A 25999-nucleotide genomic window follows, 5' to 3' on the forward strand; every position below is an offset into this window, starting at 1 on the left:
CACGGGGGTGAAAACTGCAGGCCTGCTAGGCCCTGCTGCAGCCACAAAGCCTGCCAGCTGTCAAGGGGATAGGTGCAGGGGGATTCTGGGTTCTGGGGCCTGCACCACTAGCTGCTTACAGGCAAAACTCATGACATGGGTGGGTGACGCTGTGTGTGTTAAGGTGCGCCTTCACTCAACTGACACCAAGGCAGAAAGCAGGGCAGTTCAAACAATGCTACCGCCTTTGCAGTTTTTCCGTCCCTTCCCCAGAGGACTGGGATTGGAAGAGACCTCAGGAAAGGATGACAGTCACTGGTCAGCTACACAGTCAATAATGAAAGCACTCCTACCCCCACTTCCCTCCTCTTCCTCTTCCCCGTCCCTGTCTTTACCTTAGTTTCTGTTTCCCTGCAGGCAAGCCCAGCTTGAGCTTCAAGATTCAAAACGCTTTAAAAATTTTGAAACGTTTCGACTTGCCTTGTTTTGTTTTGAGGCTGTTTTGAAGCTCTCTGTTTCATTTCAATGTTGTTGTTTCGAGTTCGAAACTAGATGAAACAGTGTCGAAACAAAACTGCTGGCAAAATTATGACTCTGTGGCACTGATTCATAGATGCTAAGGTTGGAAGGGACCTCCACAGATCATCAAATCTGACCCCCTGCCTAGGCAGGAAAGAGTGCTGGCATCAGATGACCCCAGCCAGATGCCTATCCAGTAGGTCTGTGCGAGTAGGCAGCTATTTGATCCGGCTTCAGATCTGGCCGCTTCAGATGCTAGAGATCTGATCTGGAGCTCTGGACCAGGTTCCCGCTTCAATCCGGGCAAAGCAGCTCTGAAGCTTCAGAGCCGCCTCAGAGATCCGGCCCTAGGGTATAATGGAGAATCAATGAAATATCTATAACTTTGTTGTTTTTTGTCTGATTTGAATGAAGCCTGCAGGCGTGGTAGCCTCTGCTGAGAGCATGAAGCCCGTCAAGTTTCAAGAAGATCGGTGCAGAGGTTCAGGGGGAACTGCACCCCAAATTCTTGAAAGCAAAACTCATGTCATATATGCACTACAGTGGGGTGAAAACTGCAGGGGTGGTAGCCTCTGCTGAGGCCACAAAGCCTGCTAAGTTTCAAGGAGATAAGTGCCGTGGGGGAACAGCACCTCAAGCTGCTGACAGGCAAAACTTGTGACATAGATGACCTTGTGTGTTACGGTGCAACAGGGTGAAAGCCTCAGGGATGGTAGCCCCTGCTGCGGCCACAAAGCCTGCCAGCTGTCGAGGAGATAGTTGTGGGGGAGTTCTGGGGCCCTGCATCCCTAGCTGCTGACAGACAAAACTTGTGACATGGATGCTTGTGCAACTGACTGTGTCTGTCTTGGGGCAGTTGATTTGTCTATATTGATTAGTTCCTCTCCTTAGTCTGTGGTTTTGTGCTAATCCGTGCTTGTTAACTCATTATGTAGTAGCTAGGTACTGTGTATTGAGCTGGTTCCTGAGTGAATCATGATTAATTGGTAACTGGTAACAGAGTAGCTTAGCAGCCAGGCTTGCAGTAGTGTCGTCCCCCCAACACCCCAAGACAAACATGGTTGCACAAGCACCCGTGTCAGGAGTTTTGTCTGTCAGCAGCTAGGGGTGTAGGGCCCCAGAAGCCCCACTTGCACCTATCTCCTTGACAGCTGGCAGGCTTCGTGGCTGCAGCAGGGGCTACCATCCCTGCAGCTTTCACCCTGCTGTGCCTTAACCCCTGTAAGTTTTTCATCCAAATCAGACAAAAACAACAAAGGTATAGATATTTAATTGATTCCCCATTATACCCTATGGCTGGATCTCTGAGGCATCTCTAAAGCGGTGTGGAAGCTCCAAACTGCTTCGGAAAGCCTAATGAAGTCAGTGCTTTGATCCGGACATGCTGCTTTGGACGCCAAAGTGTCCAAAGCTTTTCCAGATCCAAAGCACGGTCCAAAGCCTCACGCAGCCCTACTATCCAGCGTTCTCTTAAAGACCCCCAAGGTAGTGGGGAACACCACATCCCTTGGAAGCCCATTCCAAATTTTTGCCACCCTTACTGTGAAGAAGTTTTTCCTGATACTTAGCATCCCCCTAATGAATTTGTAGGTGGCCACAAGATCACCTCTCAGCCTTTTCTTGCGGAGACTGAAGAGGTCCAGATTCCTCAGTCTCTCCTCATAGGGCTTGTCTTGTAAGCCCCTAACCATATGAGTGGCCCTCCTCTGGACCCTTTTGAGTCTATCAACATCCTTCTTGAAGTATGGCACCTAAAACTGGACACAGTACTCCAACTGCGGTCTGACCAATGCCGCATAGAGGGGGGAAGTATCACCTCCTTGGATCTATTTGTCATGCATCTGCTGATGCATGATAAAGCACGGTTAGCTTTGCTGATGATTTCATCACGCTGACGACTCATGTTCATCTTGGAGTCCACTATGACTCCAAGATCCCTTTCTGCTTCTGTGCTGCTGAGAGGGTCACTTCCCAGCCAGTAGGTGTGCTGGATATTTTTGCACCCTAGGTGCAGCACTCTGCATTTGTCCTTGTTGAACTGCATCCAGTTGTGTACTGCCCACTTTTGTAACCTGTCCAGGTCTGCCTGCAATTGTTTCCTACCCTCTGGAGTGTGCACTTCATCCCACAATTTAGTGTCGTCCACAAACTTGGACAGAGTACACTTCACACCCACATCTAAGTCACTGATGAAGATATTGAAGAGTACAGGTCCAGGGACTGAACCCTGTGGTACCCTACTACCCACATTCTTTTGGGCTGATACCAACCTGTCTACTACCACTCTCTGGGTGTGACCGCTAAGCCAATTTGCCACCCACCAGACCATATAAACATCTATGTCACAGCCTCTTAATTTATTTATGAGAAGGATAAGATATCATATTGAAGGTCTTGCTAAAGTCCAAGAAAACAACATCCACCTCTACTCCTGTGTCTAAGCATTTTGTGGTACTGTCATAAAATGAGACCAGATTGGTCAGGCATAATCTACCTGCTAGAAATCCATGCTGGTTGCCCTGCTGCATTATTTTTCCTGCTGGACTCCCACAAATATGATCCTTCATAATCTTTTCAAAGAGCTTTCTAAGGATGGAGGTGAGACTGACTGGCTTATAATTACTCAGATCCTCCTTCCTCCCCTTCTTGAAAATAGAGACCACATTGGCCCTTTTCTAGTCGTCCAGGGCCTGACCCGAGTGCCACGGGCGCTCAAACAGCCATGCCAGTGGCTCTGCTGTGACACCGGCCAATTCCTTCAGTACCCTCGGATGCAGCTCATCTGGGCCTGCTGACTTTAACACATCCAGTCCATCCAAGTGACTCTGCACCAAGTCAGTGTCGACAGTTGGTGGGCTGGTGTTCCTTTGATGCCCATCTAAGAACCCATTAGGAGACTTATCTTGACCTCTGTTCAGGAACACTGAGGCAAAAAACTCATTGAATAGCTCAGCCTTGTGCCTCCTGTCTGTCACTAATTGCTGCTTCTTGTTCAGTAGGGGTCCTATGCTGCCTTGCACCTTCCTTTTACTGTATACCTAAAAAAAGACTTTTTGTTGTCTTTAATTTGTGTTGCCAGCCTCAGCTCTGTAGTTGCTTTGGCTTTTCTAACCGCCGCCCTGCAAGTGTGGGCCAAGTAGGTATACTCCTCCTTGGTAGCTTCTCCCTGCTTCCACCGCTTATATGCCTTCTTTTTTGCCCTTTGGCTCCCCTGAATTTCCCTGTTTAACCAAGGAAGCTTTTTGGCTCCTTTCCCCCTTTTCCCTCATACTGGGATAGTCTCCCTCTGTACCCGAAGGATCGCTTCTTTTAGGAATGACCACCCTTCCTGGACTCCCATCTGCCAATACTCATCTACCCTTTCCTCCCTACTCTGTCCCTTCTGTACAACCTATAGCCCTCAATGCGTACCACCCAGTCGTGGGTAGGGTCCCACAAGGTTTCCGTTAGCCCTGCTAAATTTAAGTTATTGTCTCCTAGCATTAATATAGAGGCACTTGGGACCTCCGAATTGTGCCTTTGATGCACACCTGTTTTGATGCCCAAAGGGCCCCTTGGTACTTACCTGGGGTGAGTACTGCTGCATGTCTTGCAGTTTGAAGGTTCTAGACTCTCTCCATCTCCTGCCTCCCTGTCCTCCGTCATACTTAGTTTGAAGCCTGACATAGGAGGGCGGCTAACCTGTAAGAAAAGAGACACTTACCTTTTGTGGAGAGATGAATCCCATTGAATCCCAGGAGGTCCCTTGCATGGAAGTGTGGATCGTGGTCCAGGAAGACAAAACCTGCACGATGGCACCAACTCCAGAGCCACAGGTTGACTTCCCTGACGCAGGTGACAGGATGCCTACTGCGACCGCTGACAAGGAGGATCAATGAGAATACCACCTGCACTCCCATCTTCCTAAGCCTGGTCCCCAGAGCCCTGTAGTCACTCATGATATGGTCTGGACTACTCCTGGCCACATTATTTGTTCCCACGTGGATGAGGATGATTGGATAGTTGGTGGAGGGCCAGATGAAGTCAGGAATTCTTGCCATGATGTCCCTGATCCTGGCTCTGGGGAGGCAGCAGACCTCGCGCCATAGGATCCAGGCAACAGATGGGTCCCTTTGTTCCTCTCAGCAAGGAGTCGCCTACAACGATGACATGGTGTCTTTTCTTTTGCTTACCTGGCTGGCCCTCAGCTTGCTCAGTGATGGTGGCAGGCCCTTCTAGTGCACTTTCCCCCACCGCACACTCCTCCAGTGCAGCCAGGGCCTCATATTTGTTCCCCAAGTGCATTGGGGGAGCTGTCTCCATGGTGAGAGGTCTGGCCCCTGAAGTGACTGTTCTCCACTCACCAGCATCTGCTTCACGGCATTCCTTTGCAGCTTCTCCACCAGGAGTCTTGTCCTGCAGAGAATTAAAGTAGCCGTCAATCTCTTCTTCAGTTCCCTGCAGCCTGCTCCCCTCTGCCTGGAGTTCTCTCACCTGCCCCTCCAGGGCCTCAATCTGGGCACATGTGGGACAGGCAAGGGAACCCCCAGCCCCCACACTACCCCCAGGCCTCAGAGGTCCCACCAGGTGGACTCCCCCGGACATCCCTGACCAGAGTTTTGCCCAGCCCAGAGTGTGGTTTCTTCATGCCATGCTGCTAGCTGCAGCCCCCCATGCCAACTAATATAATAAAAGGCTTAGTCTGTCTGTAATGCTTCTAACCAACTGTGCATGCGCCTCTGCAAAGGCGGATGGCGATTGGCTGGGTGGCAATTGGCTGGGTGGCACAAGCTGTGCAGGCCCAAGTTTGCACCACTGCCGGGGAATTTTGGCGGTGGGGAACATGCCTGAGCAGCTGGGCTGCACCCTGCCTCAGGGAAAACAGGGTATCACAGTGGCCACCTATCCTGGATGCCCCTGAGAACAACCAGCAGGGAGGAGGAGGTGGAGGGCAGGGAGGGGAAGGGAGGCAGGCAGACCTGGGCCAGGTGGGCCCAAAGTGGCTGTGGGGGGAAGGAGGGGATTGGGGTTGGACCTGAAGCGGTGGGGAGGGGGTGGGAGGGAGGAGGGGAGTGGGGTTGGATCTGAAGCAGGGAGTGGAGATAGGGTCAGACCCAAAGTGGTGGTGGGGGAGGGGGGTGGCTTGGGGTCAGACCTGAAGTGGCAGGGGGTGGGGAGTAGAGCAGGGTGGGGGAAGGGGGGGCACAGGGCCAGTCGCAGGGCTCGATACCCATGCCCCCTCCTCCTCCACTGTCATTCTTGACAGGCAATTTGCTAGTACTAAATATAATGGCTTGAATAAGGAACTGTGTTTTGGCCTGAGATTATGATTGCAAATCCTTTCTGGGCCAACCCATGCCATGCCTCTGTGGCACTGGGGGACTCTCCTGGACACCCCTGACCAGAGTCTTGCACAACACAGGGTGCGGTTTCTTCATGCCAGGCTGCTAACTGGCAGCCCCTCATGCCCACTGCACTAAGGATATTGGCTCAAATAAGGAATTTGTTTTGAACAGCAGGTGGTAGAGTTCCTGGATGGCAGCCATGGGTCCTAGCCTCCTAGCCAAGTCCTTCCAAAGTGAGTTGGCTAGGAGGTAGCTCCCCAGTTTGGTTTGCCATTGGCTCGTACTGCGATCCATTTTGAGCTACAGTTAAAGGTTAATAGTTAAGGTTTTGTTTAGGGAGTACCACTGTTCCCCTTTTCCCTTGTAACAAACTTGTTTTAATTTAACATTTGCTAGTTGGCCCTAAGGGACCATGACCACGGAGAAAGGGGAGTTCAAGAAGAGTGGTTGCTCCTCAAGGGAGCGATCCTCAATGCACAAACTAAGTCTATTCCATCTCGGAGGAAAGGCAGCAAGAGGGCACAGCAGCCCCCCTGGCTCTCCAGGGAACTAGCAGACCTCCTGAGGCTAAAAAGAAAGGCCTACAAAGGATGGAGGATGGGAGTCACCTCCAAGGAGGATTATTTCCCCAAAAGCCTCTCCATCCAAAATATGCTCCCCCCATGGCCATCGGCCCCCCCCCACCTCAGCTGAGCCCCCCAACCCCGCCCCCCCCGGGGCACGGTGCCTTAATGAGGATGACTACAACAGTGATTTCTGTTGTGTTTTTGTCTTTAGTTATGATTAATTTATTGCCTCTGAAGCTTGGGGCTTAGAGGAGGGTTTTAATTATTTTTTATGGATTCTTTTTTGGTGAAGCCAGGGGGGAAAAAGAGACTTTGATGTTAAATGTCTGGTCCCCCTACGCCACTCCCATATCTGTGTATAAATCTGTCCACCCCAGCCCCCACCTGTTCTTGGGTCTTGTTTCTATAATTAATTTTTGAGGGTTTTGTTTTTCTGTTTCTTTTGCTAATTAAAAGGGATGAAAAGAGACATGCTACTGTTGCCTTTGCTGCCCTCAGGGGAGGGGACCTAGGTGTGTGAGCTCCCCAGACCTGCTCCCCTCCCTCATGCCTTCTTGCACAGGATCCATGCCATCCAAGGGTGGGTTCCAGCTGGGCCCGGGGGTTGGGTGGGGGGGATCCCTGGGTTCTTTTCCTTCCCCAGCTTTTGGAAGTTCAGGTGGGCTGGGCAATATCCTTATCCTGTCTCTACGCATGCGAGCTCTGCAACCTGAGTTCTGAAAAAGTGTGGGGGGGATAATGGGAGCTCTGACACCTGTTTTCCCTGGGGGTGAGAAACTTTGGTGCTCTTGGAGAAGTGGAGATAGCTGACGAGGCTGAAATGGGTTCCTTATTCCTTTCCCACTTCCTTATTCCCAGTAAAGGGAGAATGTTATCAGTGATGCACATTTAGTACTTAATATGAAAAATAATGTCCTGCATTAGGTACAGAGTCCTAAATGAAGATCAGATTAGGATGGGATTATGGGACAAAATACTTTGGAAATCCATTTTAGGCCACCCTAGACCATGACTCTGGCATTGGCTGACTCCCCTACATGTTCCTGACCAGAATCTTGCCCGGCTCCAAAGCATGGTTTCTTTGTGCCAGGCTGGCAATGGACAGCCCTCCCACGCCCTCTGTTCTCAGTATAGTTAGGCTTGGAAGCGGTGAGAGATGCGTGGGTGAAAGCCCGCTGCACCCCTGCTCCCCCGAAGCCCCCCAGAAACCCTCCAGCAGCCGCGGAGCCCCCTGCCGACTCCCAGGACAGCCAGAGGTAAGCGGGGCCCGTGGAGAGAGGGGGCTAACCCTTTAGTGAGTGGGAGGAGGCGGCTGAGTGGAGCCGGGCTGGGTCAAGCCCTGCCCAGGCCCCTACTTTGCCCAGCCCCCCAGGGAGCCACGCGAACAGGCTGCGCAAACAGGCACGCTTCTCTGCCGGCGCGTGAGTTAGCGCAGAGTTCGTGCGGGAGGGCCCAGGACCCTGCCTGTGCACCCCCCAGGGTAGACAGTCCCAGCCGTAGCCAGCCTACCAGAGGCATGACACGGATGGGCACGCGCCGCACCCCGAAGGTCCCCTCGGGCTCTGCAGTCCCCCCCTCTGGCACCTCAGAGACGGCCACCCAGACGGAGACCCTGGTTCCAGGCTCCACGCAGACGGAGCTCCTGGCTCTCGGCTGCGGGTGCTGCCTGTCCCTTTTTCAGGCTCTGGGGCTTGGGAGCATGGTTACCTCCCCTTGTGGGGTCTGCTCCCTTTTGGGGTCTCTGGCATGCCAGCTGGAGGAGCTCCGGGCCACAGTCCAGAGACTGCGTGCCATCAGAGACTGCGAGCAGGAGACAGACTCCTACTGCCAGGCCCTTCTCCCCTGGGAGGCGGAGGGTAGACCACAGTCTCCCTCCAGGCCAAAGGAGGACTCTGGGACCTCCCGCTCTGTCCAGCCAGGGGCATGGACCAAGGTGGTCAAGGGCCCTAAGGCCCGCCGCACCAAGGCCCCTGCCCCGCCACAGCTGAGCAACAGGTACGCACCTCTTGCTGCTCCAGCAGAGCATGCTGAGTTGCCGGCTCTCACAGGTAACATGGGCCCAACTGCAGCTACCGCCCCTGCTCTCCCCAAGACAAAACGTAAGGTGTTTGTTGTGGGAGACTCCCTCCTGAGGGGGACGGAGGGGGCAATCTGCCACCCCGACCCCTTAGCCTGGCAAGTCTGCTGCTTCCCGGGGGCCCGCATCCGGGACATTGCGGAGAGGATCCCAAAGCTCCTCAAACCCACAGACCACTATCCCATGCTCCTTATTCATGTGGGCACCAAAGACACGGCTCGGAGCGCTCCCAGCTGGGTCATGAGGCGCTACAGGGATTTGGGAGCGGGCTAAAGGGTCTGGGGGCACAGGTGGTGTTCTCGTCGATCCTCCCAGTCTCAGGCTATGGGCTGAGGAGGGAGAGGAGGATCCACGTGGTCAACCAAAGACTGCAGCGCTGGTGTCATTGGGAAGGCTTTGGCTTTCATGACCACAGCCCGCTCTTTGGCGAGAGAGGCAGCAAGCTGCTGGGAAGAGATGGCCTCCACCTCTCTCCCCTGGGGAGGAGGCTCTTCTCAGCCAGACTGGCTGACCTGCTCCACCGGGCTTTAAACTAAGCCTGCTGGGGGTCGGGGGGACTACCGCCACTGCTGGCCTGCTGAGCAATCCTTGCAAAGCCAGCGGGTCAAGGCACTTAAGGGAGCCCACCCCTGCCCCAGCCCTGGTAAAATCTGTGGGCAAGGAAGGAGCCCCCCAAGGGACACTTGCCTGCCTGTACACAAATGCCAGGAGCTTGGGGAATAAGCAGGAGGAGCTCATCCTCCTGCTCAATGCAAATAATTATGATGTCATAGGGATAAGGGAGACCTGGTGGGACTCCACCCATGACTGGACCACGGGTATAGATGGCTATACCCTGTACAGGAGGGATCGTGTAGATAAAAGGGGCGGGGAGGTGTAGCTCTCTATGTTAAGGAAAGCTACACGTCCCTGCAAGCCAATATTGGCGACCAGGGTGGATGACTGGAGACCCTCTGGGTTAAAATCTGTGGGGAACACGGCACAGGGGACACAATGGTGGAAGTCTACTACAGACCTCCCACCCAAAGTCCTGAGCTTGACCAGGAGTTTGCCCGGGAACTGGCTGAGGCCACATGTTCCAGGACCATGGTTGTCATGGGTGACTTCAATTACCCGGACATCTCGTGGGACGATTGCTCAGCAAAATCTGAGCGGTCGCAGAGCTTCCTCTCGTGCGTGGATGACCTGTTCCTGACTCAAGAAGTCTATGGGCCAACGAGAGGCAAAGCGCTGCTTGACCTGGTACTGGCTACTGGGGATGACCTAGTTGGTGACCTAGTGATCGATGGGAAGCTGGGTGACAGCGACCACGAGCTGATCACTTTCACCATCCGCCAAAAAGCTGGCAAGTCAGTCAGCAACACAGAAGTCCTTGACTTCAGGAAAGCCGACTTTGACAAGCTCAGGAGGCTTGTCAGTGAGGCCCTAAGGAACCATGACCACAGGGAGAGGGGAGTTCAAGAAGAGTGGTTGCTCCTCAAGGGAGCAATCCTCAAAACACAAACTAAGTCTATTCCATCTCGGAGGAAAGGCAGCAAGAGGGCACAGCAGCCCCCCTGGCTCTCCAGGGACCTAGAAGAACCTCCTTAGGCTAAAAAGAAAGGCCTACGAAGGATGGAGGATGGGAGTCACCTCCAAGGAGGATTATTCTGCACTGGTCTGGTCCTTTAGGGAGCAGACCAGGAAAGCCAAGGCTGCAACTGAACTCCAACTAGCTTTGAGCATCAAGGACAATAAAAAGTCCTTTTTCAGATATGTGGGGAGCCGGAGGAAAAGCAGGGGCAACATTGGACCCCTGCTGAACCAGATGGGGCAACTGACAACTGACGCCCAGGAAAAAGCCAACCTATTAAATAGGTACTTTGCGTTGGTCTTTCATCAGTCCCATGGGACGCCCATGCCCGCTACGGGACAGGGAAGTCTGGGTGAGGGTGATCCCCTGCCCTCCATTAATGCTGACTTCGTGAAGGAACATCTTGAGAAACTGGATACCTTCAAGTCAGCTGGCCCTGACAATCTTCACCCCAGGGTACTCAAGGAGCTGGCAAGCATCATAGCCCAGCCTCTAGCACGGATCTTTGAAAACTCTTGGCGCTCTGGTGTAGTGCCCGAAGACTGGAAGAAGGCCAATGTGGTGCCTATCTTCAAGGAAGGGAGGAAAGCGGATCCGGCTAACTATAGGCCCATTAGCCTGACTTCTATCCCGGGGAAGATCTTAGAAAAGTTTATTAAAGAGGCCATCCTTAATGGACTGGCCGACGCCAACATCTTAAGGGATAGCCAGCACGGGTTTGTTGCAGATAGGTCTTGCTTGACCAATCTCATTTCCTTCTACGACCAAGTGACCTATCACCTGGACAAGGGAGAAGAGATTGATGTCATATATCTTGACTTCAAAAAAGCCTTCAATCTGGTATCCCACGATCGCCTCTTGGTGAAACTGGCCAATTGTCACCTTGGGTCCTCCACGATCCACTGGCTGGAAAATTGGCTCCGTGGTCAGACCCAGAGGGTAGTAATTGATGGAAGTCACTCACCATGGTGTCCTGTGACCAGTGGGGTCTGCCAAGGCTCTGTCTTTGGACCCATACTGTTCAACATCTTCATTAATGATGTGGACACTGGAGTCAGAAGCGGACTGGCCAAGTTCGCCGATGACACCAAACTTTGGGGCAAAGCATCCACACCAGAAGACAGGCGGGTGATCCAGGCTGTCCTGGACAGGCTCAGTAAGTGGGCGGAGGAGAATCTGATGGTGTTCAACGCCGATAAATGCAAGGTTCTCCACCTTGGGAAGAAAAACCCACAGCATCCTTATAGGCTCGGCAGTGCTATGTTGGCTAGCAGTATGCAAGAAAGAGACTTGGGGATCATCATTGACCACGAGATGAACATGAGCCTGCAATGCGATGCTGCGGCTAGTAAAGCGACCAAAACGCTGGCTTGTATCCATAGATGCTTCTCAAGCAAATCCCGGGACGTCATTCTCCCCTTGTACTCGGCCTTAGCGAGGCCGCAGCTGGAGTACTGCGTCCAGTTTTGGGCTCCACAATTCAAAAAGGATGTGGAGAAGCTTGAGAGAGTCTAGAGGAGAGCCACGCGCATGATCAGAGGTCAGGGAAGCAGACCCTGACAGGCTGAGAGCCATGGGGCTCTTTAGCCTGGAAAAGCGCAGGCTCAGGGGTGATCTGATGGCCACCTATAAGTTTATCAGGGGTGACCACCAGTATCTGGGGGAACGGTTGTTCACCAGAGCGCCCCAAGGGATGACGACTAGGTCGAATGGTCATAAACTACTACAAGACCGTTTCAGGCTGGACATAAGGAAGAATTTCTTTACTGTCCGAGCCCCCAAGGTCTGGAACAGCCTGCCACCGGAGGTAGTTCAAGCGCCTACATTGAACATCTTCAAGAGCAAACTGGATGCTTATCTTGCTGGGATCCTATGAACCCAGCTGACTTCCTGCCCTTTGGGCAGGGGGCAGGACTCGATGATCTTCCGAGGTCCCTTCCAGCCCTAATGTCTATGAAATCTATGAAATCTAGTGAATGAACAGGTTGCTTTAAATTAGAACACCCAGCTTTAAGTTATTTTGCCAAGTTTCTGGGTGGTGGTTAGAGATAAATGTGAAATACTTTTGAAAAATCCCTAGGGGCCTCTATACACATGTTCTGGGATGGGGAGAAGGGTGCTTTAAATAGAACATCTCCCAGAGCCTCTCTAATTAAAGCACCCACAGTGTCACAAGTATTCAGCATCCCATGCTTCAAAATGGCAGTGAGGGTGCTTTAACAAAGCTGATTCAAAAAGCTTTAGTTAAAGCGCTGCTGCTGCCATTTTGAAACATGGGCACATGATGCAGAGGCTGCCAATTGACAGCTCCCAGCCATGAATACACATGATGCAGAGACTGCTGGAGTGCACTAATTATCACACTTCAGCTGACTGGCAACAAACTCGATTAATTGAGTCTGTTCTGACACATACTAAATACCACATGTCGGAGCAGGGGTCCGTCACTGGTGCCCTATATTTGCATGCAGCCATTTGTCCTGCCAACCAGTGCCTGGTGGAACAGCAACATAAAGGTTTTAATGGTTGGGTGTCAGGCTTACACTCAAAAAGCTAGCATTGTGTTGAGCAGGGACATGCCCAGGTTTCTTCAGGAGGCTCCTTGGTGGTGGGGACAGGTTCTAGAATGATTCCATGAGGGTTTTGCCCCATGAACCCAGCAGAAGGGCAGCTCCTTATTGGTAGCAATGTAAATAGTACATGCAGTTGGTGAGTGAACTAGTGCCTGGCATGGCCAAAGCATTCTTTGGGCCAGACAAAACCATGGTCAAGGGTGTCCAGGAGAGTTCCACAGTGCCACAGAGGCATGGTGTGGGGTGGCCAAAGAAGGATTTGTAGCTATTGTCCCAGTCCAACATCCAGTTCCTTATTTGGATCTATATACTTAACACAGTGTCTGGGGGGTGGTGACAATTGGCAGCCTGGCATGGACAAACCGTGCTTTGGGCCAGGCAAGTCCTTCATCAGACATGTCCAGGAACATCCCCTGCTGGCACAGAGACATGTTCTGTAGTGGCCTAAGAAGGATTTCCAGCAATAATCCCAGGCCATAATCCAGTTCCTTATTTGGTCCATATATTTCACACTGTGGCTGGGGTGCTGTCAGTTGGCAGCCTGGCACAGCCAAACCAAACTTTGGGCTGGGCAAGTCTCTGGTCAGAGGTGTCCAGGAGAGTGCCCTGGTGCCACAGAGCCATGGTGTGGGATGGGCCTAGAAGCATTTCTATTTCTAACCCCAGCCCAGAAACCAGTTCCTAATTCAAACCCATATATTTAGCACAGTGGCTGGGGTGCTATCAATTGGCAGCCTGTCACAGCCAAATGGCACTTTGGGCCAGGCACATCTCTGGTCAGAGATATCCAGGAGAGTCCCCCTGGTGGCACAGAGACATTGTGGGGGGTGGCTCAAGAAGGATTTGTAGCTATAATCTCAGCCCAAAATCTAGTCTGTTATTCAGATCCATATGTTTAGCACAGTGGCAGGGCTGCTGTCAGTTGGCACCCTGGCACGGCCAACTGGACTTTGGGCTAGGCAAGTCTTTGATCAGAGATATCCAGGACAGTCCCCAGGTACCACAGAGGCATGGTGTGGGGTGGCCAAAGAAGGATGTCTATTTTTAATACCAGCCCATAAACTAGTTCCTTATTTGGGTCTATATACTTAGCACAGTGGCTGGAGGCTGTCAATTGGCAGCCTGGCACAGCCAAATCGTGGTTTGGGCCAGGCAAGTCCCTTGTCAGAGATGTCCAGGAACATCCCCCACTGGCACAGAATCATGTTCTGCAGTGGCCTAAAAAGGATTTCCAGCTATAATCCCAGGCCATAATCCAGTTCCTTATTCGGGCCCATATATATAGCACAGTGTCTGAGGGGGTGGTGTCACTTGGCATCCTGGCGTAGTCAAAGGGCACTTTGGGCCAGGCAAGTCTCTGGTAGGAGATGTCCTGAGCATGCACTAATGGCACAGAGACATTTTATGTGGTGGCCCAAGAAGGTTTTCTATGTATAACCCCAGCCCAAAATCCAGTTCCTTATTCGGGTCCAGATACTTAGCACAGTGGCTGGGGTGCTGTTAGTTGACCAAAGAAGGATTTGTAGCTATTGTCCCAGCCCAAAATTCAGTTTCTTTATCGAGGTCCATATACTTAGCATAGTGGCTGGGGGGCTGTCAATTGGCAGCCTGGCATGGCCAGACTGTGCTTTGGGCCAGGCAAGTCCCTCATCAGAGATGTCCAGGAACATCCCCCGCTGGCACAGAGACATGTTCTGCGGAGGCCTAAGAAGGATTTCTATCTTTAATCCCAGACCATAATCCAGTTCCTTATTTGGGTCTATATACTTACCACAGTGGCTGGGGGGCTGTCAATTGGCAGCCTGGCATGGCTAAACCCTGGTTTTGGCCAGGAACTCAGGAAGTCTCTGGTCAGAGATGTCCAGCAGAGTCCCGCAGTGCCACAGAGGAATGGCATGGGGTGGACCAAGAAGGATTTCTAGCTATAATCCCAGCACAAAATCCGGTTCTTTATTTGGGTCCGTATATTTAGCACAGTGGCTGGAGTGGTGTCAGTTGGCAGCCTGGCTCGGCCAAAATGCACTTTGCAAGTCTCTTTTTAGAGATGTCCATCAGAGTCCCCTTGTGGCACAGAGATGTGGTCTGGGGTGGCCAAAGAAGTATTAGTAGATATCATCCCAGCCCAAATTTCAGTTCCTTATTTGGGTCTATATTCCTAGCACTATGGCTGGGGTGCTGTCAGTTCGCAGTCTGGCATGGCTAAACTGCACTTTAAACCAGGAAGCCCCTGGAGACTGCCAGACTGATTGTACCGGTTTGAATGGTGCTGGCACCAAACATTTGGGGCAGGAAGCGGGTGGGGGACTCTGTGTCTGTAACACCAGCCCGACCCCTGTGCCCCTCCCAGAGCCAGCAGAGAACCCAGGTGTCTGGGCTCCCAGGGCTGCAGTTCGGCAGGGAGGGGCTTGGGAGAAGGGAACCCAGGCACTTGGGACCTAACCACACCCCCAAAATCACTTTCAGATGAAGATTTATGCATCTTGGTGGCAGAGATAGTCGTGGTGCAGCTGGCAGGGGTCAGTGGTGACAGGCATTGAGCCCAACTTCTTCACAGGCCATTTTGGGGGGTGGGGGGGGGGGGGTAGGTGGCAGCAGGAGGCCTAGATGCTGCGGTTTTCTTGTGGCTCTGGATCTATTTCCATTCTAGGGTTTGTTGTACATGGGGCAATATGGCATGAGAATGTTGTATGTGAGACCATATGCTATCAGGTGAGTGGTATATGAGACAATACGGTAATGGGTGTATTGAATATGAAACAATATGGTATATCTGGTGTGTTGTATATGACATTGGATTAAACCAAACCCTGGGGGCCAAGGGGTGGGGGTGGGGGGGACTGGGGATTAGAGTACCTCCAGCCCCCCTCCATCCCCCTGCTAAGTTTTCTGTGTGGCAGGAGCATGGGCACCACTGGGCCCTGGAGCTGATGGCATCATTGGGGTCTGGCCTCACCCTGCTCTGGGGTAGAAGCCTCCAGCACTGCATTTGTCAGCATGGTCTGTATGGGTGGGGAATGGGCACCAGTCCATGCTGGGGGACTCTGGGCTGGGGGCTGGAAATGGCAGCAGGGGGCAACAATTCATATTGGGAGACACTGGTCACTACTGGGGATGCTGGTCTGTACTGGAACTGGGAAGAGCAATATAGTGGCACCAGTTGATATGGGGGGGTTATTGGGGCTGTCTGGGGTCTGTACTGGGATTTGCAGGGAGCACAGGCCCATACTGGGGGGACGGCACTTTCAACAGAGTGATCCACAGGCTGTTATTATGGGCCCATCACAAGGCCAGTAACCCCACCGGTGCTCAAAGCTGCCCCTGCACCACTGCGCATTGGCATCATCCCTGGGTACTGGGGTAGGTGGGGGCTCTGGTAAGGGAGCGGGGGCCCTCATCACCCTGCCCTCCTTCCATTTAGGTTCTTCAGACTGCCTCTGCTTTGCCACCGTGGGACCCTGTCACCTCTGCTCTGCACATTGTCTTTGATGCCTGGATTCTGGTTGGGCAGGGGGCGCAGAGCTGGGGCTAGTGCGGGACAGCGCCTCTAATCCCTGCCCCCCCCCAATTACGTCATAAAAGGTGCACAACATATGTAAAAAAACATGGTAGGAAAAACAAGCATCCATCTCCCTCAGTGCCCAAGGGAAGGTGTGCAGTATATACAAGAAAATATGGTAACAGAGCCATGCCCCTCCCTCAAGTGACGCAAGCTCCCAGCAGACTCCGGCAGTGAAGGCTGCACCTCTCCAGGTGGACCAGAGTGGTACTGGGAGGTGAGGCACTTCATGATCCTGAACTTGATGGGCATGAGCAGCACCTGCCTTCAGCCCTGAGGGGCTCTTGCCCTGCACATACCTTGTGTGCCCTGCACTGTCAGTCTTGTGCTCATGCACCAGTGTTTGGCCTCGGTTTTCTGCACCACTTCAGCCACCACAACAGAGCAACTAGGTACCACCAGGTTGGAGGCAGGGGTGGATATGGACCAGGGTGTAGGACTGGGGACCAGTATGACCAAGTACAGACAAGAGTGGGTACAGACCAGGGGGTGTGGCTAAGGACTGGTGGTCAGGGGGCAGCAGACCAGGCCCTACAAAGATAGACTAAAGGGCCTGAATCTATTCAGCCTCCACAAGAGAAAACTGACAGGGGATCTGATGGCCATCTATAAACTCACTGGGAGGACCAGTGGGAATTGGTGAGGCTCTGTTCCCCTGGGCACCACCTGGGATAACAAGGAATAACGGCTACAAATTGATTGACAGCAGGTTCAGTCTTGATATCAGGAGGCGTTACGGTTAGGGCTGCCAGGCTCTGGAATGGACTCCCAAGGGAGGTGGTGCTCTCCCCTACCTTGGGGGTCTTCAAGAGGAGGAGACTGGATAGATATCTGGCTGGGGTGTTATGACCCCAGCACTCGTTCCTGTCCAGGGCAGGAGGGTGGACTTGATGATCTGTTCAAGTCCCTTATGACCCTAGAAACTATGGTGCAACCAGGTATGGACTAGGGGGTTGGATATGAACTTGTGAGACTAGGTACAGATAGGGGGCAGGGATGGGAGTGGATAAGGACTGGTGTAACCAGGCATGGGTGGGGGGTGGATACAGATGTAACTAGGGATGGAGGGTGGCGGGGGGGAGGTATTGATCAGGTTGCAGTGGATGCAGACTAGGTACGGACTGGGGAGGCGGCAGATATGGACTGGTGAGACCAGGTATGGACCTGGGGGTGGATACAGAGCTCATATAATGTGACAACGTATGGTTTGGGGGAGGTAAGATATGGACCAGAAGAGAGTGGATACAGGTTGGCATGACCAAGTACAGAGGTGGGGGAGCATGGATACAGGTCAGGGAGTGAATACAAATCAGCACATCCAGGTATGGATTGTGGGTGCGCAGGGAAATATGGACCAATGCACACAGGTACAGGCTGGGAAGTGGATATGGACTGATAGGGGCAGACAAGAGAGGATACAGACCAGCATGTCCAGGTACAGATAGTGGTAACAGGTAGATAAGGACCAGCGTGATCAGGGTACAGCTCCCAGGCAGTGGGGGAGGTGGTCAGAAGGACTTGGGGGACAGATGGATGGACATATGGCCCAGGATGATGCATCAGGAATGCCATGACAGGGCATGGAACAAAGAGACTGCTGAGGAGGGAGGGGTCTATGGCCCATCACAAGTAGGGCCAGGCCTGGGAGCTATTACAACCACATGCAAGGGGCCATGGGGGCCATACAGGTGGCAAAGACACTGACCACCCCCCGGCCCTCCCTCCAGTTCAACCTGCTGTTCATGAGTGTGCACTGCATCTGCACTTTTCCCCCCTGTGCCCTAGACCCCTGGACCACACCAAGGCCAGTGAGGTGGGGGAGCAGGAGGGTGGCTGCAAGGGGATCCTGGCCAGGCTGTGGATTTGGGGGTGGAGCGGGAATGGGACGGGCAGCTATTGCTCCTGGGTCTGTGAGGGTAAGACCCTGTCCCAGTCCAACACCATGGTTAGGTCAGCTTCCCCTCCCCTCCCCCACCTTGACTCCCGTGGGAGCAACCCTGGGGGATGATAGGAGCTGCCTCTACTGCCATGGAAGTATCCCAGTGTGGCATGACCCTGAGAGGCCTAGCCAGGCTCAGCTTTTTTTTTTTTTTTTTTTGAGGGGTGGGGACAGGGAGTCCAGGTTTGAACCCCCTTCCCTATTTCTCTGCCCTCCCCATGCAGCATGCACAAGCAAGCATCTCATTCAGTTCTTTGCCTAGGCCATAGAGAATCCAGGAGTCTTGGCTAAGGCAGGCTCCCTGAAGGCACCCTACCTGGAAAAGCTCTGGCCAGCCAGGGTAGTGCTCTGGTTGCAAGGCAGGGGGAGGCACCCTGAATTCTCATGTGTGGTTGATAACGGGATGGGGGACATGGGGGAAAAAGCTGGGGGAGCAGTACCCCTTCTCCTCACCTTGCCAAATAAATGGGCTGAGACCTGGTTGGGTTTGGTCTGTGCTAGGATGTTGTGGGGGGAAAGGGGTGTGTGGTTCAGCAGGGAGATGACCCACAGGTATTGAGACAGATGGACAGACAAACAGTGATGGCCACAATCTCTATTAACATGTCGGCAGCATGTGCCTGGCCCCGGTGCCATGGCCGGGGCTGGAATGTTACCAGCAAAGCAGGCAGCAATGGGTGGGGGCTGTGGAGTGCAGAATCCCAACAGGTTGGGGTCCCTGTCACCAGCCCCACAAAGTCTCATGGAGTAGGAGTGGGGCTGTGGGGGTGGGAAGCGTGTCTGGGTGAATGGTAGTGTCTGTGGGAGTGTGTGTCTGTGTGTGGGGAGGAAGTGAGAGTGTAGGTGTGGGTGTGATGGGGGGAGTTTAGGTGTGTATGGAAGTGGGTGTGGGTGGGTAAAAGTATATGTATGGGAGGGTGGGTATTGCTGAGTGCGAGAGTATATGTATGGGAGCATAGATGTGTGGAAGGAGGGTGTAGGTGTGTTTGGTTGTGTGGGAGGTGGGGGGTTGCGGGTGGGAGTGCATGTATGACACACCTGGTCTTAGCAGCTGGCAGAGAGGTTAGGAGTTACACTCCCTTCCCCAGCCCTGGTCTTAGAGTGGGGGAGGGAATCCTTCTGCCCCCATCAGGGACCACGGCTAAACAGAGCTGGGGGCGGGGGATCACAGGTGGAGGTGGACAGCAGCAGACGCCAGAGCTCAGAGCTTGTGGGGGTTCACCCAGCGGTAGGTGCCCTCATACTGGAAGCCAACCTTCTTCAGCAGATCGTCTGCTTCGGGGGGGCCCCGGCTGGAAGACAGACCCCCCAGCCACCCTCAGGTCAGCACTGTGTGTTTGTGCGTGGGGGGGTGGAAATGGGGCAGCCCCAGCCCTGCCCTCGAACCCTCCTCCTTGGCCCAGCCATACCCTGCTAGGCCCCAGCCATGGCCCTCACCTGCCATAGACATAGGGGATGGGCTTGACCTTCTCAGCCTCGATCTGGTGCAGAAGGGGGGTGAAGATGCGCCAGGCCTCGCGCAGCTCATCGCTGAGGGGGAGCGACAGTATCAGAGACACCAGCTAGGGAGGGGGGGCAGGGGGCCAGGGCCAGCACCCACCTGCGCACAAAGTGCATCTGGTTCCCGCAGAAGACGTCCAGGATGAGGCGCTCATAGGCATCTGGCAGCTTCACATCCTGGGGGAGATGGGGTAGGGAGGATGGGGGGCATTAGCTGAGCTGGGTGGCCTGCAGCTTCAGGTGGAGGGGAGAGGTAGGTCCCGTTGGCTGTCCCCAGGTTGCACGGCAGAGCAGGGGGCATCTGGTTTCCTTCCCAAGTGTTTGGGCTAGAAAGAAATTCCCCTACACACACTAGCATCATCGATAGTTCCAGTAGCGTCACATATAGTGAGCACCATCCATGGTGATGGGTCACAAGGGTCGTTTCCCTCCCAACCCCACCCTATTTCTCAGCCTGTCTGTGTGTTAGCTGCAGCCCATGCTTGGGGATGTGACAGGGTCGTGTCAATGCTCCTGCTGGGACTCAAACCTGGCTAGAGAATCTTGCCCTTCTGCTCAGGGTCACTGATACGGTCTTGCAGTCAGGAAGGAATTCCATCCCCTACTCAGACTGGCACAGGCTGGGGGAGGTTCTGCCTTTCTCTAACATCTGCCTGGGGTCTTTCTAGTGCATCAAACCCCCCTGGCAGTGGCCAGACATTGACATCCTCATCCCCTGGCTTCCCCTGGGGCAGGCTTGCAACAGGCCACATGGTTGGGCCCAAACTTGTCTTTGGACTGCCTGGCTGCGATACTCTGGCCTTAGAGCAACTGCAGGAGGGCAGTGGGAGCCAGGTGGGTGTGGGAGCCATCAATCCGGGACGGGGGTGGGGGGAAGGGGGTTTGGAGGAGGAGGTGGTACCTTGTAGCGACTGCCATAAGTGAGATCGAGCTCAGACTCCTCGGGGTTGAAGAACATGCCAGGCTTCTTGGTCATCATCTTGGTGTAGACGGCCTCGTTGGGCTGCACCCGCACCACCAGTTCATTGCGCTTGCACTGGTTTTGGAAGATGTCACCTGGGACATCCCGGAACTGCAGCCGCACCTCAGCCTTGCGCTCGTTCAATGCCTTCCCACAGCGCAGCACAAATGGCACCCCTGTGGGTGGGAAGCAGTTAAGGGCATCAGAGTCTCATTTCCCCAGCAGAACAGACAGCTACTGTGCAGCCAGGAAGGAGTTAAATAGAGGAAACCACCTCCCCTACAGCACAGATGGTGCCCCTGAGGGCAGTAAGGGGGTTAAGGACAGCGGGTTCTCTCCCCACTCTTGTGCACACATGTAGAAATAGTACAGACAGGAAGGGGTTAAACAAAACAAGCCTCCACCTTGCCCAACAGGTACTCAGCATTACAGAGAGCACCAGTACATACAGGAAGGGGTTAACCAGAGCAAGGGGATAAAGCACAGCTCCCGCCCCAACCCAAAAGAAGGGTACTCACCATCCCAGCGCTCATTGTGGACATAGAGGGTGGCGGCAGCGAAGGTGGGAGTGTTGGAGCCAGGGGGCACAGTGGGGTCGTCGCGGTAACCCTGGCATGCCTCACCCTGCCCTGTGGGGTCACCCATATACTGGCCCAGCACCACATCACCCAGCCCCACTGGTGAGATGCACTTCAGCACCTTCACCTGTGGGAACAGGCCCCTGGGGCAGGTCAAGGAAACGGGCAGAAACCACCCCCTCCAGCTCCCTTCCCAGGCCCTGCAGCAGAGCAGGGAATGGCCAGTTTCCTTCCCAGGCTTCTGGGCTTTGCTGCCTGCCCTATGGGATCAGGATGGAATTTCCCCTCCCCACCTTTGGCATGACTGACATTGTCAGTAAATTCCAGAATAAACACACATGGTGATGGACTACAGGGATGTGGAAGAGATGCATGTGAGGATGGCAGGGGTGAGAATGGATTGAGGAGAAACAGATGGATTATAAAGCATGTGTGCTGGGACACTGGACAGGGAAAGGAGGGAAAGAACAAGGAGGAAGTGAGCTGTTGACATTGCAGTGACTCTCCTGCCTCCAAGACCCTTTCCCAGCACCAGAGCAGAGCTGAGGGTGTCCAGTTTCTTTCCCCAGCTTCCAGACTTTGTTGGCTCCCCTGTGGGGTCAGAACGGATCCCCCCCCACCGCATGTGATAGATCCCCCCAGGGTCAGGCCAGGCTTGGAGCCCCCCAGACATCCTGGTGCCCACCTTCTCATCCCGCACGTCATCAGGGTGGGTGGAAGCTGGTTTTTCCATGGCCACAAGGCAGAGCATCTGCAGCAGGTGGTTCTGCATCACATCGCTTCCGGGTGGGAGATGGGGGGAAGGGAGGGGGGTCAGTGCCAGTTCCACAGCCCTTCCCTCTGCCTTAAGAACATGGCCCCCAACCATCCCACCTTGCTCTGAGTGCCCTGCCCTGGCTTACCGGATGATGCCGAACTCATCAAAGTAGCCGCCACGGCCCTCTGTGCCAAAGGGCTCCTTGAAGGTCAGGATGACACAGGCCACATTGTCCCGATTCCAGATGGGCCCGAAGATCCGGTTCCCAAACCTGCCCAGGAGGAAAGCACAGGGTGCGTGAAGGGCTATAGGAGGGGTTGGGGTCTCATGTCCCCACAGCCAAGGACTGGCCTCCCCTGTGCTGACCTGAGCACCATGAGATTCTGCACCATCTCCTTGCCCAGATAGTGGTCGATGCGGTAGATTTGGTCCTCACGGAAGAGCCCCGCGATGTGGTTTGACAGCTTGTCTGAGCTTGCTAGGTCTTTGCCGAATGGCTTCTCCACAATTACCCGTGTCCAACTCCTAGAGAAGGGGGTGGAGGGGGCATGTTACGTGTGGTTGCAGCCTGGGCTGGCCCTGAACCCTGCCACCCATCTCCCCGCCCTGTGATTTCCTGCCAGCCCCACCCCCGTAAGGCTCCTCACCCCTGGCTCATACACACCCTCCATTCATCCTCCAGCTCCATGGCCTCTGACCCCCACCTCTGCTCCCCAGCTCCTCACCCCTGCCCCACACAGATTTGCCTCCCCATCAGCCACCACCCCCTTACCCCTGGTCCATGCAGGCCTGCCCCATTCAGTCCCCAGCCCCTCACTACCAGCCCTGTGCCCTCTGACCCCTTGCCCCTACCCCACATAGACCCCTTCCATATCATTCCCCAGCCCACACTCCACACAGGCCTGCCTCCACCCCCTCATTCAGCCCCCAGCACCTCATGCCTGCCACACACAGGCCTGCTGCCCCCCGACCTCACCCCTGGCCCATGCAGGCCTCCTTGATGTGGTGGGTGACATCCTCATAGACACTGGGGGGCAGGGCCAGGTAGAAGAGCCGGTTGGCCTGGCTGCCCTTGGGCAAGCTGCGCAGGTGGGCGTCCAGGTGGGCAAAGGCTGCGGGCTCATCATAGCGCCCTGACACATAGCTGTTGCGGGCGAAGAAGGCCTCCAGCTTCTCCCGCTCCTCTGGCACCACCTGTCACATGGGGAGAAGCCCTGTCACTAGAGGAACCCAGACCCCAACACACGAGCCCAGCCCCAGGGCATGGGAGGACCCCAAAACAGCTTCCCACCTCCAACACCCTGCTGCAGGATCCACCCCCTCAAGACCCCAGCTCTGGGGCAGGAACAGAGGTAGGGCTTGCCCACCTTGAGGTAGGGCTCGCTCTGACGCTGGATGTCAGCCACGGTGAGCTGAGAGCGGGCAAAGCCAACAACGTAGGTGTCATCAGGCAGAAGTCCGTCACGGAATAGCCACCTGTGGTAGAAGGGGGCAGTGTATTAGGGCTGTGGGAATGCTGGGAGAGGGATGGGGGGCAGGGATCGGCACTTACCAGACTGTTGGGTAAATCTTTTTCTTGGCCAGGTCGCCCTTGGGGACAGAGAGAGAGAGAGAGAGAGAGAGAGAGAGAGAGAGAGAGAAAAGCGGGGGGGGGGGGGGGGGGTATCACAATGGGGCACAGCCCAGGATCCCTCCAACCCAGTCCCTTTCCCAAGGGCTGTACCCTGCTCCCCTCTCCTGACACAGCACTGTTGTTGGCCCCATTGTTGTGAGACTTTTGTGCCTCTATCTAGGTCAGGGCAGCTTACCCCCGCCCACAGTGGCCGGCCTTCTCACGCCACCCAATAGGACTGGGACTGATGCCAGGCTGTGCCTGCCCAGGGGCAGGGAAGGGGTAGATTTGGGATTGCTAAGCAATGGGAATCTGCTGAGTCAAGGGGGCTGGGCCCTGGACAAAAGGCAAGCATGGGGGGGTGGTGCTGGCAAGAAGCCAGGCATCCCCTGGCAGCCAGAGACTCACTGGGTGTTGGCACCTCCTTTATCTGCCCTTTATCTACCACAAACACTCAACAGCTCACCAAACCTGCCTGGGGTGGGGGAGGAGGGTCCCAAGGCCCAGCTCCAGGGCTGCCTCCATTTCCCCACTTCAAGGCAAGGGAGAACCTCCCCCTACCCAGGGCACTGGCTGGCTGACTGCCCAGCCCCCAGGCTTCTCTGGTCCCAATCCTGGCTCAGGAAGGAGGGCTCAGTATGTCCTAGACCCTCTCCCAATATCCCCTGCCCCTGAAGCTGTATGTAGCTTCCACGGAGAGGGGGTGTGTGTGTGTTGCTCCATGGCCCATGCTAATTGGGGCAGGCTGGGACACAAGGACTGCACTCACGGTGACTTAGCAGAGCCAGGCTCCCCTGACACCCCCAGCAATGGGTGCTCAGGGTACCCTCTGTCCGCTCCCCACCTCCACCCACCCAAAATCTCCTGCTGGGGCCACGCTTGGAGCAGCAGCATGAGGCACAGATGGCATAGGTGGGAGGCACCAGCTCCCCTAGGGTGGGAGGGTGACCTCAGGGCAATGGGTTTGAAAGCACCAGCCTGCGAGGCTGGTGGGAGGGAGAAGGGGTCAGGCCATCTCCACCACCCCAGGGCTGCATCATGCCTGGCTCCAGCCCTTGAAAGCCTGGGTCCCCTAGGGAGTGCCTGGTTATTTCTCTTATGTGGATATGTGGACCCAGGTGCTAGGAGCTACCCTCCCAGGGTCACAACCTCACTCCCAGCCCCCAGCGTGGCACAGCAGAGAGGGAGAACTGGTTTGCATCCTGGATACCTGAGTTCCTTGTGTGCACAAATAAGCAGTATAGAAGCAGAGGAGGTTGTCACTCCTCCCAACCCCCCTCAACAGGGAGAGGCTCTTGGGAGACAGTGGGAACCCCCCAGGGAAAGAAGAGCACTGTTCTGGCCATGGGGCAGAGGGTGCTGGGGGCAGGAGACCGGGCCAGAAGTTAGTAGTATTTGGAGGGGGCAGGCACACACATCTGGGGCTGGTGGTATGCAGGGGGAGGGCAGGGGCACGGCCCCATGGAGATGCCCCTGCCATGCTCCAGGGCCCTAAGCTCGGGGGCTGCTTCCAGGCCCTGACCCCAACACCATTCCTGGGCTTGGGGCCCTAGCAGTGGACAGGGGCAACAGGGGAACTACTCACAGAGGCACCAAGGATGACAAAGACATGTGCATCAGTGGGGTGGAAGTCCTGCCCCTGGCACAGCTCCTGGCGTAGCATCCCGCACACCTGTGAGCGGCTGAGCTCCTGTGGCTTGGCCATGGTGTGGTCTGATGGGCAAGAAATGGGGTGTGTAGCAGGGACAGCCTGGCCCATGCCCACGCGCCGGGGGTGGGGCACCTGGCCTGGCCCGGCCGGGCCAACCAGGTAGGTCCCACCTGTTGCAACAGGCCCGGGCTAGAGAAGAGAAGGGAAGGGCTGGGCCGCGCAGAGGGGAAAAGGGAAGTGGGGGTGGGGCAGAAGGGGAAAGGGGAAGCAGAAGGGGAAGGGGGGCAGGAAAGGAGGAAGTGGCGGGCGGGCTCGGCTGGGGCAGGAGGGAGCGGAGAAGCCCCAGCGCAACGGTACTCGGGCAGGGGCCATCACCACAGGGCCCACGTGTCCGGGATCCCCCGTCCCCCGGGAAAGGGACCAGGTGCCCAAGCCCCGCCCCGCCCCGCGGGAGGGGACCATGCACCCGCTGCTACCTGCCCGCTGCGGAGTCGGAGTCGTAGAAGAATCCAGACCGTGGCCGGTATCAGGGTCGCGGCGCCGCTCGCGGCTCCCCATTGCCAAGGCTGCGGCCACGCCTCGCAGCCAGCGCGGACCTGCCTCTCCGCTCCAGCCAATCAGCGACGAAGCCGATCGGTTGGCTCGCCCCGCGACTGAACCCCGCTCTCCCGGGCTAGGCCACCTAGCGTCCAGATTAGGGAAGGGAGGCGCGGGGAGAGCTGTCACAAAGCCTCTGACATCACAGCCTCACGCTCTGCACCACCATGACAGATACCGAGGCGGAAGTTCCCGACTATGGTGCATTGAACTCCCGACGCCCCTTCCCAACTTCCT

At 55.1% G+C, this 25999-nt stretch overlaps 1 protein-coding gene across 1 annotated transcript; it reads right to left on the bottom strand.

Annotated features, from left to right (window-relative positions):
- Nucleotides 1–18686: 18686 nt before the first annotated feature.
- On the bottom strand, nucleotides 18687–25940 carry G6PD (glucose-6-phosphate dehydrogenase). Its single transcript, XM_006274244.4, has 13 exons — nucleotides 25642–25940; nucleotides 25100–25227; nucleotides 23455–23492; nucleotides 23270–23378; nucleotides 22879–23096; nucleotides 22269–22427; nucleotides 22048–22173; nucleotides 21831–21924; nucleotides 21086–21272; nucleotides 20508–20743; nucleotides 19707–19783; nucleotides 19544–19636; nucleotides 18687–19398 (listed from the first exon to the last, which is right to left on the bottom strand). Exons 1-13 carry the CDS (start codon nucleotides 25721–25723, stop codon nucleotides 19308–19310), a joined length of 1638 nt encoding a protein of 545 aa, XP_006274306.1. The 5' UTR covers nucleotides 25724–25940; the 3' UTR covers nucleotides 18687–19307.
- Nucleotides 25941–25999: the final 59 nt, after the last annotated feature.

Source organism: Alligator mississippiensis, chromosome 8 (assembly GCF_030867095.1).
Source record: "Alligator mississippiensis isolate rAllMis1 chromosome 8, rAllMis1, whole genome shotgun sequence".
Taxonomy (NCBI): Eukaryota; Metazoa; Chordata; order Crocodylia; family Alligatoridae; genus Alligator; species Alligator mississippiensis.

Excerpts from the sequence above, each read along its gene's own strand:
- G6PD (XM_006274244.4), bottom strand. The coding sequence starts at position 25,723 with ATGGGGAGCCGCGAGCGGCGCCGCGACCCTGATACCGGCCACGGTCTG. Across the intron at positions 22,428-22,878 it reads GAGGCCTGCATGGGCCAGGG|GAGTTGGACACGGGTAATTG; the intron begins GTGAGGTCGGGG and ends CCCCTTCTCTAG. Across the intron at positions 19,637-19,706 it reads CAGATGCACTTTGTGCGCAG|CGATGAGCTGCGCGAGGCCT; the intron begins GTGGGTGCTGGC and ends GCTCCCCCTCAG.